Here is a 16,958-nt window from a genome sequence, read left to right on the forward strand (position 1 = left end):
AGGTTCCTTAGGTATCAAAATGTTAAGATCCAGTGAAAACTGCATATGCCCAAATTGGACTGATTACAGTACTTTACTTTCTAGAACTACAGCTGTGCTATAGCACTTTCTAGACAGGAAAGTAAAAGATAAAGGACTAAATGTTTTTTAGGGAAATTTTTTAATCCTAATTTATTTTAATATAATTTTGGAATATTTAGCAGTTATTTTTATCTAAAAAATAATTGACTATTATTTATAATAATTGAATATTATTATGTATGTGTTGTTCATTTTTATTTAAGAAAACAAACACTAAACTATATTCAGGGTTGAATCTGATTATTTCCTTGCAAATTAAACCAGATGCAATGAAGAAATACTCTGAATAAAAGGAGCAGTATTGCTCTTTTGATAGTAGGATAAAATATTCAGAAATAACATTTTTAAGCAAGGATTCCAATGTTCAAAGATGTTTTGAGAGTTTTAGAAGCATACAATATGCTTTTCTGTTGGATGTAGTGTTTAGTGCTTAGGACAGTGCTGTAATGTAGAAGTTTTATGTTGTAGTGTTATATTTGAGTTGTCAAATCTCAAATTCTTTTTAGTATTACTTGCAGGACAAATGTGTTACAGTTTATTGGAAAAAAGGAATATTAAGAAATAATTTTAACTGTTATTTTATTAGTTTTATAAAATTTGACAACTTTGTGAATTGAATGCTTCAGTATTTGTGTAACTCTTTTTTTTTCAAAGTATTACTTTTAATTCTATTGGTCTCCAATTACCTTTGAATATTTTTCATCAAAATTAATTTATTTCCTTTTCAAATTAAATATTGTACTCATATGGTAGATGAGAACTTCATTACAATCCTGCACTTTACAACATGATATTGTCTTTGACAAATGAGACTTGACATATATCTCTTATTACTTTCCTTTGTCAAATATCTTTTATCGTCATTGACAATACACAAACTGTATTTTTAATTAAAGTTTTTGAAGTAATCTGAATAATTCTATTCTAATAGTAGGTTCAGGTAAAATTTTGGATGAAAGAGCAGAAAACTGAATTTTTTAATTTTTAAGAAAAGTTTTATTAACATTTTTTGTTGTTTGTAAAATCAATAATCTTTGAAATATTTGCAAAAAGATCTCATTTTACCTCCGTTTACTGCTCACTCTTTCAACTTTTTTGAACTACATATTGATTAGGAGTCTGCAGAGAATCTTAATAACCTCTAAATTCTTAATAAATATTAAAACTATACTTTTAAAAGAGAAAAGTCAATTTCTCCTAATTATTTCCGTACAATCTCTTTTTGGTCTATTTTTAATGTACTATAATGAATTAGGCAATGTTTAAAATTTCCCTTGTGTCACAAACAGAGAAAGAAAGCCTTATTTAATTTTTACCACACCTATGATGTTGTTTTTAATTTTAAAGGTCAAATGAATTATTTTAGTTTTCAAAGTATATTTAGATATATTTTGTTTTATAATTTTTGTTTACAGTGGTGCCCAGGGTGAATATGCTGGTCTTAGAGCTATTCAGACATATCATGCATCACTTGGTGAAACTCAGCGTGATGTCTGTTTAATACCAGTTTCAGCTCACGGTACAAATCCTGCGTCTGCACAAATGGCTGGCATGACTGTTGAACCCATATCTGTTTCCAAAGATGGCAGTATTGAAATAGAACAATTAAAAGAAAAGGTTATATTTTTATTTATGTTATATCATTGTTACTTTAAATCATTGCCAGGTCCCTCATTCCTAATCTATTATTTTCAGAAGATTAATTTTTAATGGTGATCAATTTCATAACTGAAATAATTTTAAATTTATTTTATAAACTTTAGCCCCCTATGAACATAAAAACAGTTCTTGTGTGTGTGTTGGCTAGGAGAGAAGAATACTCATCCCCTTCTATGTTATTCCTGAAATCTTCTCTCCTTTTGTCTGTTCTTTTGAGAAACTGTTTTTTGTCTGTGGTACTTCTATTACAAAATGAGACTTCCTGGTTTCCCTCTGGATAACAGATTTATTAAGTAGAAAAAACCTGCAGCTAAAATTCTAAAAAAAAATATTTGTGTGGAAATTGTTTATTTTTAATCTTTTAATTCCTTGTCCCCAAAAAATGGTTACTTAAACATATACACAGCATGTAAATAACAAAAATACCTCCTGCAACATAGGGAAGAAATCCTCATTTAAAATTTAAAAGAGTACAGGTTTACTTTTTATCCTATTTAGAACATCCTATTTAGTACATCTTGAGTGAGTAAATGGTAGAAATTCTATTTTTTTTTTTTTTAATGAATAGCCTGTGTTGGTAAATATTTTAAATGAAGAAATAGAAGATATTGTGAAACAGAGGATTTCAACCATGTACATTGTTAAGAATGCAAATACATTAACAAAGCCTTCAATATTCATTAGCTTATATGTCAAATAATGAATATTATTGAATTTGTTAATACAAGTAATGCCATTCATGTGGCACTTGTATAAATAATATAACTGACAAAAATTGAGGTAATGGGCATAAATCAAAATAAATTAAGCCATTACAGCAAAAGCCTTATTTCTTTTAGTTTTATGTGGAATGTAAAGATAATATCGAATAAAATACACCTTAGAAAAATTATTAGTAGACATAACTTTAATTATACTTACAGTATGTAGATAGCACTCACTTCAATGAATTATTCATTCACCTACCTATGAAAATTGTGGTACAATATCATTTTTTATTATGTTGCTGATATCTTGAGAAAAGGTTACTTGATTTGAATAAACGAGATACCGAAATAAAATTTAGTCTCTTTTTTGAAGATTTTACTTGCTAATTATGGCTATGTTGTTACATAATGCTATTTAGTCAGCTTCTCAAAATTCTACTATATGAAAGTGTCATTAAAATGACATGCTCACTATTTATGATTTGCTCATTCCCCAGTTCTAGAGTTACCTGGATAAATTTATGCTTAGAATGATCCTTAAATCAATAATACCATTGATAAAAGGATCATTTAGCTTGGCCCATTGTTTCTTGAATTTTAAGCAAACATCATATAAAAAAATTTTAACACTTACTGTTGTTTGCTGCTTTGGTCTGCTGTACTGTTTCATATTATGCATAAATTGTAGATATATTGTCTCATTTGTAAGCTAATTTGTCATATAATTTCTTTTTAGAATGTAGTGTAATGATGATAAATGTGTCGTAAATGAGTTCATTAGTTTCATCATTAATTAGTACACTAATAAAATGGTTTTTTACAAGCCCGCTGAACTGTGAATGTGTCCAAACACAAGACATATTTTCTAGCAATGTAATCTCTTTGGAGATTTCACTGTACTCAAAAAATCTTAAAGAAAGCACTCTTTTTTGAATTACGTTTGATTCACTCATCACAGTTTGATGAATATTATCACATTTTTGGATTGCTTCTCCTTTAATGCAATTTATAAATGTGGAGATAACATTTTTAAAATAACATCACTGGGTGATTTGGATGATGAAATGATGTATTTCATAACTCTTTTCTTTTTAAAAAATCTCAGCTAATTTAAGAATGGATATTTTCTTGCAACAGAAACACCTATTTCATGAAATTCAGAACTAAGGTAATGAATTTAAGGAATCAATTTCTTTTCATCTGTTTATAAAATCTAGAAGCAGCAGAATTTAGGATGCCCAAGGAACACCGCTATCACTTTCAGGTCTCCACAAATGTTTCTAATACTGAATCATTACCGACACAAGTTTCATATTTTCTTATGACTTCTTCATATGAGCTAAAGAAATTGAGAGGATATTATTTCGAACATGAAGAAGGACTGTTTTCAAACTAGGCTTTGAGGAGTCTGTAAAAAGACGTCATTGATCAGAATGGCGCATATGTTCAAAAGCTTCAAGTAAAAATTCCACATCATTACAGTAAACTTTCTTGACAGCCTTTATATATAAAAGAATAATTCTTTATATTAAAGAAAATACTTGAATTTTTTTTTTTATTCTACTTCAATATTTTGTCTAGGTGATGACAAACAATATAATCTAACGTAGTATTTATATAATTTAAATGGAAGGTATTTTAAATATTTATTTGTTACAGTTATGCAAAGATTAATATGAGTATTGTACGTATACACAAATATGAATGTGTAAATATATTTCCTAAACAACATTTTTTGATAAAACTAATTGATTTTCTAGAACTCTATTAACAATAATATTTTTTTAATTTTGAATAATCTAATTATTTTACAATTTTTCTTTTCATTTACAGCTGGAAAAATTTAACAAACGAGTTTCCTGTATTATGATCACATATCCATCTACATTTGGTGTGTTTGAAGATAATGTAGCTGAAATTTGTGAAATGGTTCATAATTTCGGAGGACAGGTTAGGTTTTATATATATCATTTAATTAAAAGACTTACCGTTTACAAACTTTATCGAGTTGAGAATTAGATGTATAGAAAATTAAAGATATGTATAAAGGACATTAATTGTGAACACATAAAACAAATACATCTATTTATGCATAGTAATAAAGTTTTTATTAAATGGATAACTGGTTTTTGTCGGTCAGCATGAAGAAACAATATTTTTGTTTTTATGTGTTTTAAACAGATTAAAAATGCTTATTTTTTAAAAAAATATATTGATTTTTCTCCAAATGATTTTTTTTTAGGGCTATTATGTGAAACTTATTGCCATTTAATGCTGCAGATGGTACTACAATTAACAAATCCATATTGAAGCGGTTAGGACACAATTCTTAGAAGGCTGAGCTTTACTCAATAATACTATAACCATTGGGCTAAATTTTGGCTATCAGATAGGAAACAGAGTCATAGTTCCAGTACATCTACATAGTTGGTCCAAAGGTTACAGCATCTTAACTAGGAGCTCAGACCTTCACCTAATGGACCATTAATGAAAAGGATAAGGAAAAGGATGGTTTAAGGAAACCCACTTACATATAATAAAATAATAATTTGCAAATATACTGGTAGTTCAGTTTACCATAAATAATTCTGTTTATAGTACAGTCATATTCTAGGTGTAGACCTTATATTTAACGGTACAGTTGTTTTGCTGAGCAGTACTATGAAACAATAATGTTTGTTATTCTCTGCCAGATGGCCAAGATTATCAGCAGTTTTATTTTAATTTTTCTTTCTTTCACACCTTTTATTCACCCCATTGTTAACTGAAATTATGGAAGTAGTTATATACACAGTCATGTTAAAATAGATAATTCAGTTTAAAAATTAATCTAAACATTTTACAAAGTAAATTTATTAAGAAGTACTAAAATAGTAGTTTTTGTAATGGCACATTGAAATTGTTTACTAGAAAAAAATGTTAACACTTAAACAGAAGATAAATAAAAACTTTGTTCTTAAATATGCTTAAACAATAATTTGTTGCATAACCTCTTAATGAAATTTGAAATCACTTTACCTGGAAAAATAGCCAAAAAATTGGTACATTTTATGTTTAATTTGTACAAGTTTTATTCAAATAATTGAAACTCTCAATAATAATACAAAAAAGAACAAGGTTTAATATAATATAAAACTTAATTTATTCCACCGAGTGGTTTTTAAGATATATTTCTTTATAAACAACCTTTTTCTTTTGCAGTAATATATTAGGAAAGTATTTTCACATGCTGTTAAATGCAGGTTTTATTATAAGATATTATGATATTAGCCACTTCCTGATTCTATTTTATTGAATAATTTGTCTAATTATATATTTACTGATCTGTTTTATAGGTATATCTAGATGGAGCTAATATGAATGCACAGGTAGGTCTTTGTAGACCAGGCGATTATGGATCGGATGTATCTCATCTTAATTTGCATAAAACATTTTGTATACCTCATGGTGGAGGAGGTCCTGGTATGGGACCTATTGCAGTGTAAGTGATTGAAATTGTAATTTACTAACAAATATGATTGTAATAGTGGGTTAGTAACTAAAATTTAATTCACTGTAGAATACATACTCATACCAATGCATGTAGTGCAGTAATAGTCCATGCATTACACAGATTTATTAAATAATTTTATGCAATTTTTTTTTTTTTTTTAGTAAAGCTCATTTAGCCCCATTTCTACCCAATCATCCTGTTATTGATTTAACTGGGGAAGAGAAATCACAAAGTTTTGGTGCAGTAAGTGCTGCACCTTTCGGCTCATCTGCAATTTTACCAATATCATGGGCTTACATTAAGGTAATCAATTATTCATACTGTTAAATATATATATATATATATATATATATATATAAAGAATTTAATAAAATAAATAAATTAACTTTAAAGTAATATAAAAATATTACTTTTATATTCATTTAAATTAAAACCAACACAACATAAATTTTTCAAAAAGATTAACTAATTATATATGATTGCTTTAAAACAAAACATTAAAAAAGTAAAATTAATAATAAATCTAATTTTAATACTTATATAGGTAAACACCTGCTTTTACAATGTGGAAAGAAAAAAATTCTATACAGAAATGAGAAATGGGAATTAAAAAAGCCCAATATTTTCAAAAACAATTAAAATTTTATAAATAATATAATTAAAAAAATCTAATTATGCTGATCACATTAGGGAAAATAGACAAATTTTCAAATATAGAAAACATGCAAACATTGATAACAAAATCTAAATCTGTTACTCTCCAAAAAATGTACATCACAAAATTATAATTGTTGTCAGGAGTATGAAACCTCATCATTTATATATGATCTATATATTAAAAAGAAAATACAGCTAACCACATTTAAAATAAGCAGATAATTTTCTTCAGTTCAGAGGCAATTTGTATCCTACTCAAGATGCTTTATATCTATCTACCTACATACATAATTTACCTTATGCGCTTTAATCTCTATTCATATTTTTACTTTGAACTATTTTGCTATTACGGCTGTGTATGAATGTATCTTTTCAATATAAGTATTTGAAAAATACAATATGTAATTTCTTTGAAGTTTCATTTACGAATTTAAAGACGTTTTCAAATGGAATATTCCTTTTGTTAATTATATTTTCCAATTCAAAGAAAATAATAAACTTGAAGCTCTTTGTACCTGATTGTAATATATTAATTATTAAATGGAAAAAAATCAGACAAATTTTTAAATTAAAAAAAAAACATGTCTTTTGTTTTTACTTCATTCATAGTAATAATAATAATTCCCTGTTCAGAGTTGAAAGAGAGACAGTAACAATTCCTGTCTTTTTTATGGTGGAGACATATGTAAAGCACTAGAGGTATAAAGGCACCCATAAGAGTTGTTTTCTCTGAAAATAATGATAACTGTACACCAAGTTCATGTGGTAAACAGAGTGAAGGAGTCATTTGTAGGGTTGAATATCGGTAGCAGTTTGATGGGCTTAGTGTATCGATATGCCTTATTTATTTGGCTTGAAGAGAAGGAAGTGGAAAATCACTTCATTCCTCACTTTCCTTAGTAGTAAGCTATGTATGGTATTTTTTTTTTGGAGAGTGACATTTTTGGGAGAAACTTGAAACTCATGTCAAGTTTTGCCTGTACCCATTTCATTTATGACACCTAAAATTTATTTATTTTAGCAAACAGCCTAATTATAATTACAGTTACAATACTAATGAAAGATGAATTTTGTAGCATATGAAAAATGTCAGGCCTGACTAGGATTAGAATGCAGGGCCTCTATGGTGATGAATGCAGGACTTTCATGGAGATCAGCATAGTGGTAATAATAATGATGATGATAATTATTTAAATCAAGACTGAAGATGCTGTAATTATTGAAATAATACCTTCATTTCATGAGTTCTGTTATGTTATTGTATTATTTTTTCATTAATTTATATTGATTTATACTTTTATATTATTTTTCACTACTTTTTTCAGATGATGGGTGCAAAAGGTCTTCGTAAAGCAACACAAGTTGCAATTTTAAATGCAAATTATATGAGTAATCAGTTAAAAGAATATTACAAAACTGTTTATCGCAGTCCTAAAAGTGGTTTAGTAGCACATGAATTCATTATTGATGTTAGAGAATTCAAAAAAACTGCCAACATTGAGGCTGTGGATATTGCTAAACGACTTATGGATTATGGTAAGGCATGAATGAAATATATTTTTTTTCTGTATTATAAATGGTCTGCAGCATTACAACTCATTTGTATCGAACACTTTTTAGAACATTTAAAATAGCATAAAATAAAACATATTACATTATAGCACTTAACTGTTAGGTGAAACAAAAAAATGATGATACAAGAATATGCTCTTCATGACATAGAGAGCTACTGAAGAAAACATATTTTTATAGTTTTTTCTTTTGTATTGTCAAAATTCAATAATAATGAAATAAGTATTAGTACAACTGAAACTATACAGGCTTTTAGATTTAAATCTGGTATGAGTGAATCAAGGAAGTTTGCTTTTTATTTTGAAAAGCCAGTCACTTTTTTCATTTTTATCTTCTTATTTTATAATGATTGCTAATCTTTTTGTATTTCTATGTCTAGAAAGTACTGTTTTTATATTTTATTATTATAATAGGGCTATTGCATATTCTCTTAATCACAATGATCAAAAAATTTTTACCTACATTTTTAAGGACAGGCTGTGTTGGTGTAAGGCTTTTCTATCATCCGCTACGATCGATCTGGCTTAAATTGTATTATAAGTTTAGGAAATACAAATCGTGTAATATAGTTTTTGTTTGCAAATATTTAAAAAGGCAGGAATAAAAATTCTGAAGAACTAATGATTTAGTGAAAATTATTGTTATATTTAATGAATTGAAAATATTCATTTGAAGCAACAATACTGATTTATGTTTGATTTCAACAGTTCCATTATTTTTTATTACAGTATGGGAATAATTTGCTTTATATGAAAATAATTTTTAAATATTTTTTTCAAAAGAACATATTCTGTTAATGAAATTTATGAGTTGTAAGCTATTTACAAATGAAAAAAATATATATCATGCTGTTGCATGCTACCAGTTTGATAAAGATATTAGAGGATTACACATATTAAAATTCTTACAAATGCAATTTATTTACTCTTAAGTATCTTACTACTTACAAAATAGATAAATTATATTTCACAAACAATAATTCTGATTATCTATGAAATTTACAATAATTAATAAAAATGCATACAAAACTAAAAAGTGAGGTTGCAGCGAGATTACAGTTACAGACTCCAATAAACTTTATACAAAGATATTTTACTTTTACTATTTACATAAGAAAGTGACTTATTTTTATAAACAAATAATGTCTTCTGTACTTGGTGAACAGCTTCTTGTAATCGATTGCAAAACAGATTACTGTTACAATTTCGCTCATATGCTCAAATGTTACCGCACATATTCATTGAATGTTATTGCACACTCTCTGTAGCTGGCCTTCAGTAGTATCTATAATGTCAGGCCTAGGGCTTATTCTGATGTAACTGCAGCTGAATCGTATCCCTTGTTCATTCAAGGGTAATGGCTTCAAAACATCTATTGTCCAAACCTTACACACTATTTTATAAGCTTTTTCCATTGTTCCTGTGTTGTTTCTGCATTTTTCTTGATATAAACTATTAAATAATAATAATTTATAAAAACCACTTATCAACAACTTTTAAAGGAAAGTTGTAGGTAAGAGGTTTTTATAAATTATTATTATTATTGTATAATCATACCAACAGGCCATGTTTAATAGATTATATAAATTATTGTAGGTTTACATTCTTAAACATCTTAAATAATTATTAAAATTAACATTTAATGGTTTTTATTTTTAGGATTTCATGCACCGACTATGTCATGGACAGTTCCTGGTACTCTTATGATTGAACCGACTGAATCTGAAGACAAAGAAGAATTGGACAGATTCTGTTGCGCACTCATCGGTAAATACAGCATTTCTGATAAATAATTTTTTTTTCATATAAGAAATATTTGAATATCTGATATAAAATTTGATTTACAAAATTAAACCTTCCTTAATAGTACAAGTTTTAAGCGTGAAACCTGGATAGTAATTATATTACTTAAGTATGGTATAAGAGAAGTGGATCAAAAAATAAGTTACACCCTTGCTATTCTTGAATTAAAGGGGTATATTAATGTCTTACGGTGGCAGCACTGGTTATGTTGTTGTCTTTACACTCCCCTAGCAGCAATTCTGTATGACATTCGGTATGTGTGTAGTATCATTGTCAATATGGCGTGTCCTCTAGAGGTTTCGTCCAGTAGTATGATTTTTGTGGGCAAAAAATTACAGTTGTGAAATTCATTGCCAAATTGTCGAGGTATACGAAGAGAATGCACTGTCACACCCCATGATCACAAAATGGTGCCAAATGTTCAGAAATGTAAGAATAAATGTGAGTGACGAACTGTGTGCTGGGCGTCCTTCAACTGTAAGCACGATGGGTAACATGTGAATGCAATGATTTTGAGTAACCGGTGCATTAAAATTAGAGAGATTATAAGTGAACTTAACATCAGTTACGGTCCTGTGTTTGCAATTATTTAGCTTGGTTACCATAAGATGTGTGCATGATGGGTGCCACATCTGTTAGACCGACAACCACAAACATCAACATTCGATTCTGAGGGAGTTGTTTACAGTAAATTTATGTCTCGAGGAACAATGAATGCTGATCTTACTATGAGACTAAAAAGATTGTGTAAAGCCATTAAAGATCAAAGACCGGAAGATTGAGCGATGGGGTAGGTTTTCTTCATGACAATATTACTTCTCATTCAGCTTATGTAACGTAGAGTTACTGCAAAAATTCAAATGAGAAGTGTGGTTTTGGTGATTATGCCAAAAAATAGATAAAAATATGTAGTTTTTTGTTCAAAAAAAAAAGAAAAGTTTTATAAATATGTATTTGTTTCATAGAGGGGGTTGTAACTTACTTTCTGATTGTCCCTTGTATTATAAGAATCCGTTTCACTTTATGATATTTTGGTTTAATACCCTTAATTTAAGAAAGCCTCTCTATCTTTCTTTTTCAATTGTTCTTTATTCCTTCTCTTCTTCCTTGGATGAATGTTAAACACTGGTCACTACGTTGGTTCCTTCTAGTAGCTGTTTCTGTTTCAAGTTTCTTGTGGTGCCTTCTAGTAGCCTGGAGGCCAGCTATTTCTCTACTTGGGCTCAGTAGAGTAGCAAAGCTTTTGCGCCTGTGGATTGTGTTTATGTTGAAGTTACATGAAAAGCCAAATTAATTAGACCTAAAATACCCTTCAGTTCAATTTGCCCAGTCTTCTATTTCTCATAAAATCTATCTGATCACTTGGTAATAGTTGAATTACTGTTGCCTGATGAATAAAATTTTTATGTGTTTTGTTGAAAATTATATCTCATAAAATAATGAAATTGATTTTCAGCCCAACAAATTGAAACCATAATGATTATCTTGGGTTTCTAGTGTAAGAACAAAATTACAGAAAATACATGACTATCAGATTGCTTGCTGGTACCCATATGTATATAAACATAAGGACCGATAATTAATAAATAAAAATATTAATTTTGATATATTTATGTTAATACTATCTTTGCTAAATAAAGAAGTCTTATTATTTCTAACAAAAATAACAATATCCATATCACCCAAACCAAACATTTTCCTCTATGCAGCACAGTACTTCAAGAAACAGAAATCAAAATATGCTTTCATTAATAACTCATTAATTATTTTTTTTAAATTCAATTGATGCCTTCTAAATTTTATTTTAATTTCCATTGATTTTTTTACTTTATTATTATCTCATATACACTTAATATTTTTATGTATTAATTGTTTCTAATTTAAAAATAAACAAAAATTACATATTTTTTGATGGGATACTACTTAATCAGACCCTTTATTTGTGAAAATGAGGGCCATTTATTGATCTGAAGCTGCCTTTCATTCATAATATAATAATCATTCAAACTCTAGCTTACAAATTACAGGCTGTTCAATCTGTTGTTAATGTACTGTTGCCAAACTTCAAAACAGTGACTGCAATGCTAGGTATTCAGATATCAGTGGGAGTACAGTATACCTACGTGCCTGCACAAGTGCCACTCATTCTTCACCAAGTAGCCGACTGTGCAACTCTCCCACCACAGCAGTCCCATCACTCGCAGGCACCTATAAAAGAGCGAATTTTCAATTCATCATCAACCACCGCCTGGAGAAGAAGAAGAAAGAAGTTTGCTGGCTGTCGGGCCCAGCATGGGATTGCTCTGGGAGAACCGCCTCAGTGCAAGATGACTGACACTTTGAGGCTGTGGGAGGCCGGGGGACCACCACTGCCGCTGAGGGAAGAGCTCGGGCAAGCTGCAATTCTCCGACTACATTTGAGCCGAAATTGCTGGAGACCAGCTTTTTCTCAGGCTCTCTCACAAAAGACCCCTATCAAGGCCATCATTCCAAAAACCTCAAATGGCACTTTTCAGGACTACCACAAGATTTTAAGGTACCATGCATTGTTGAAGCCATTTGGCGACAGAATATAGCCTGTAAATTTTTAATAGGATAAAAATGGTTATCCAACCATCCATCTAAGCAACCATTTTGTTGCTTATCAAAAGTAAAAAACTCATCTTTTACAGTTTCTCAATATATCAGAAGTGTTTCTTAACTGAGTGGATAGTTTAAAAAATAAAATATATTTATTATTTTGTCTTTTACTATTATTAAAGCTATCATGCAACTATAATCAAATAATTTTTTTTTTTTTTTAAATGAATGAGTAGAAATTTACATTCTTTTTTGCCCTGCATTGTGATCTAATTATATATACACGTTTGCACACACATCATATTTAATGTTAACATTAATTTATAAAAAATAAATTTAATCTTACATTGATTTAAACTGCAATAATAACATGTTGACATTATTGGTATGCATTCCTCAGTTCACATTTATTAGCAAACATGTCATGGGAGTTGATTTCAATTATCATTTATAATTTTGTGGTTTTTTTTTAATATTATATGTTCCCACAAATTTTTAAGTAAAGTTGTACCAGATTTAATACTAGAGAATGTAGTTGTTCAAAGTAGTAGCACAGTAATACTTTGCAATTTACACTAATGGATTTTCTAAGTTGTTTAAATAAGATGTTTGTTTTAATAGGTATCAGAGAAGAAATTGCTGCAATAGAAAATAAACAAATGGATATAAATCTAAATCTTTTAAAACTATCACCGCACACACAAGAACAAGTTACGGCTGATGAATGGAATCGACCTTATAGCAGGATACAAGCAGCATTTCCAATGGTATATTTTTACTTACTCATAGGAAAAAAAAATATTTTAATTTAAAAATTACTGTAATTAAACATTCACAACACTTACTGTACGATTAGATAACGAAATTCTTATTAATATTTTAGCTAGCTGTGTTATATATATGCATGTGGGTGTAATAAAAATTTAATTTTAAATACAACTACCTTTTTATATAGTTACTGAAAATAAATAACATTTATGTTTGAAAATATCGCTAGATGACAAAGCCAACAGACAAACTGGCTGCCGTTTGATGAACTAAAATTCTTCAAATATATAATCAAACTTCTCATGGAAAATACACAACTTTCTCATAGAAAATAGAGCACCGTAAATTTCTTTTTGTAATGTCTTTCAATAATACAAAGTAATTTCAAATTTAATTATGAGGAGTGTTAAAATTTAAATTATAAATTGAATCTGGTGCGAAATATAAGAAATAAAAGCTGAAGTAGTAGCACATCTGATGGCTGGAAACTAGCATTAACCTATTCCAACAGTTCAGCACTTAGCTGTTATATGTTATTTCGTTATAAGTGGAAAAGTTTATTATTACAAAATTTCTTACAAAAGAAAATATGAAGCTGTCAGAAATTTACATAAGACTTAAAAGATATTATAGTGAAGGAAATGTTGACAAATGTAAGCATTTATAAATGGAGTAAATCTTTTAAGACTGTCGAAACATATAGAGAATAAACCTCACTCTTGTTGTTTGAAAACATCGGCAACACAGGAAATGACTGACACGGTTAACACAATTATTTAAAATGACTGTCGAATTACAGTGAATATTGCTTCTACATTTGATATCAGTGTTGTCAGTCTGGATAGCTCTATCAAAAATGAACTCGATTATCAGAAAATAGGCACATTGCATTTTACAAATTCTAATGGACAAACACAAACAGATATGCCTGTTCATTGTTGGTAGCAGTCTACTTACATTATCATTCCTCTTTTTACTTCCTTGGACGAAGTAAGAAAAGTACTGTGATCGCAAAAAATTTTGGTTTTTAGATTTCAACAGAATTATCCATTTTGATCATCCCTAAATCCATTTTAACTAGTTTCGGCGAGACGTCTGTATGTAAAAAAGCATGAATGTATCTTGATAACTCAAAAATAATTGGCCTTTTGATTGCAATCGACTGAACCAAAAGTGTAAAAAAAAGCCAAAAATCCAAATGTTTTGTATTTTGGACTCTTTCTTAACTGCAGTATTATAAGCCCTCAGAATTTTTCAACGATATATTGTAAGTAGTACTTAATTTTATTGGTTCCACAGTTATAGCCAAATAAAATTTAATTAATGAAATATTTGGATCTTACAAGGGGAAGGCACATCGGTTCAAATCTGAATTCATATACATTTATTCTTTTTTAACTTTTTTTTTTTAATTTAAATATATTGATTTATTAATAATTGTTAACCTCTGACTGTAAAAACAAATTGCAATAAAAATTCAATAACAAAAAAAAAAAAATTAAAAATAAATTGGAAGTTATTAGTGAAATAAAACTTTACATTCTTTTCATTTTAATTCAAACATTTTTACACAGGCTAATAATTATTATTAGCAAATCAATATAATTAAATAAAAAAAAAAAATGTAAATGAAGTCAAGATTCCAACCGATGTGTCCATGGTTACAGATCTGACACGTTCTCACTTACACTACACAACTACTTGAGTGGCGTGTAACAAAATTAATATATAAACTGAAATAAAATGCTGATATGTACATCACAAAAAAATGTGATCAGTGTGGTGTCCACCACAATGCAATTCTGTAACTGTCCACTTTATATAAAGAATTGGAGGATTGTATCTACATTCAAATGAAATAAGTTTAAATGAAATGCAGCAAAAAATGTGTAGATATAATTTAATAGGCTTACAAGGAAGTCATGTGGTGTTCACTTCAAATTTTTTTTTTTTTATTGAGATGAAGTTTCTTACTTTTATATTTCTTGCAAATCGTTTATTTTTTCATATAGCTACATTGTTTACAGGTTTAATTTAAAAAAAAAGTAAAGCTAACTTTAAAAATCATACTACAAACCAAAATGACTTTTTAACTTGTTCAAATTTCAGTTTTTGAAGTCGTTATTAAATTATTCTTAATTTGGTACAAAACCTAAGTCATTCTTTAAGGAGTTACAATAATGATTTTTTATTTAATTTTTCACTGTTTCAACCTGTCTCCTTGAATATTTATTAGTTTTCTCTGCATTAGACATTAACAGAGGGGGAACAATTCTCTTACCTTATCAAAGAGTTACGAAATGATAAATTCCCTGATAAATGATAAATGCCATGCCTGACTGGGATTCGAACCCAGGACCTCTGTATGAAAGGCTGAGATGCTACCACTCACACCATGGAGGCCAAGGCCGGCCATTTAGAGATGTAATTTTCAATGAATGTACAGTATGTTATTAGATTCAATTATGTATGTATGTGTGTGGACACATTTCTCTTGGATTTTGATATTCATATTTCATTTTAAATTCTGTACAGGAATTTGTTCGACCCGATAATAAAATCTGGCCAACAGTTGGACGTATTGATGATATATATGGAGATAAACACCTTGTATGCACTTGCCCTCCAATATTACCAAGTTTTTAATATTGGGATACTATTCAAAAAGAAATAAGTGCTTGAGAATGGAATATCAAGATGGAAAAATTTACAACATAAATGTTAAAAAATGTTTCAAATCAATTTCAGTGTACTTTATTTAAGGTTAAAATTATAAAAATTTTATCCGAGTCTAAGTTGTATTTTCTTGGTGATAAAAGCTTCTACAGAGTCTGCCTCTGTCGATGCTGATTGCTGTAGTAATAATGATGTTTGAACTTAATTTTGTAACATTTTTTTTATTAATTACATGCTCAAAAATTATGTAAGATATTATTAAGTTGTGTTTTTGTAAAACCTCTTTTATTATTACATATATTTTGGATTATTCACAAGTGTATTTAATTTGTGTCCTTTATTGTTTATTTAAGATCTTTTTAATTATGAATTCCTGTGCATTTTAGATTTGTTTCAACAAGCCAGTTTGTGAAAGTATACTCAATGGTGGAGTGAAATGTTTTAATGAGCTCTTATTATGAAATACTCCATCTGTTTTGTCAAATGTAAAACTTATTTCAGTCTCAGCAGTCAAAATTTGTACACCACAGGAGAACAAAATTGTTTGATAATTTGTATATTGTTTTATAGTTCTGAATGCGATGTAACATAAATTATTTTAATGAATTTATCTTTTTTGTAATTTATTTTGTTTTTAATAATAAAATTTGTGTAGGAGTTTGTCTAATAGTGTACTGTAATGGTCATTTGCTTTAATTAAAAATTTTATTCATGTAATTTATCTCTGTTAAGTGGAATGAAGTGTATTAGTCTGAAAGTTAGAAGTTTATGATATTGAGATGACTAAATGTTATGTATGACAAATTTCTTCAGTTATAGTAAGTTTTCCATACATTTTAAATGTACGTTTGCATTCATGTTTTTTGACTGTAGGTCCAAGATGTTTGTACTTTTGTCTAAATAAACACATAAAGGTACATATGTATTGTCTTGCCGAGAGTGAATGAATGTGATGAAGTAAAT

At 28.5% G+C, this 16,958-nt stretch overlaps 1 protein-coding gene across 4 annotated transcripts in view; it reads left to right on the forward strand.

Annotated features, from left to right (window-relative positions):
* Nucleotides 1-16,250, forward strand: part of LOC142323044 (glycine dehydrogenase (decarboxylating), mitochondrial-like) — a 43,435-nt gene extending 27,185 nt beyond the window's left edge. For all 4 annotated transcript variants that reach the window (XM_075362137.1, XM_075362136.1, XM_075362138.1 and 1 more), the window contains 8 exons: nt 1,497-1,698; nt 4,281-4,397; nt 5,783-5,928; nt 6,102-6,243; nt 7,923-8,133; nt 9,828-9,935; nt 13,173-13,318; nt 15,855-16,250. In XM_075362137.1, coding sequence (XP_075218252.1) covers nt 1,497-1,698; nt 4,281-4,397; nt 5,783-5,928; nt 6,102-6,243; nt 7,923-8,133; nt 9,828-9,935; nt 13,173-13,318; nt 15,855-15,965 — 1,183 coding nt within the window. In that variant the 3' untranslated portion in view covers nt 15,966-16,250. The remainder of the gene's footprint in view (nt 1-1,496; nt 1,699-4,280; nt 4,398-5,782; nt 5,929-6,101; nt 6,244-7,922; nt 8,134-9,827; nt 9,936-13,172; nt 13,319-15,854) is intronic.
* The last annotated feature ends 708 nt before the right edge of the window (nt 16,251-16,958 follow it).

This window comes from Lycorma delicatula, chromosome 4 (assembly GCF_047948215.1).
Source record: "Lycorma delicatula isolate Av1 chromosome 4, ASM4794821v1, whole genome shotgun sequence".
NCBI classification, from domain to species: Eukaryota; Metazoa; Arthropoda; class Insecta; order Hemiptera; family Fulgoridae; genus Lycorma; species Lycorma delicatula.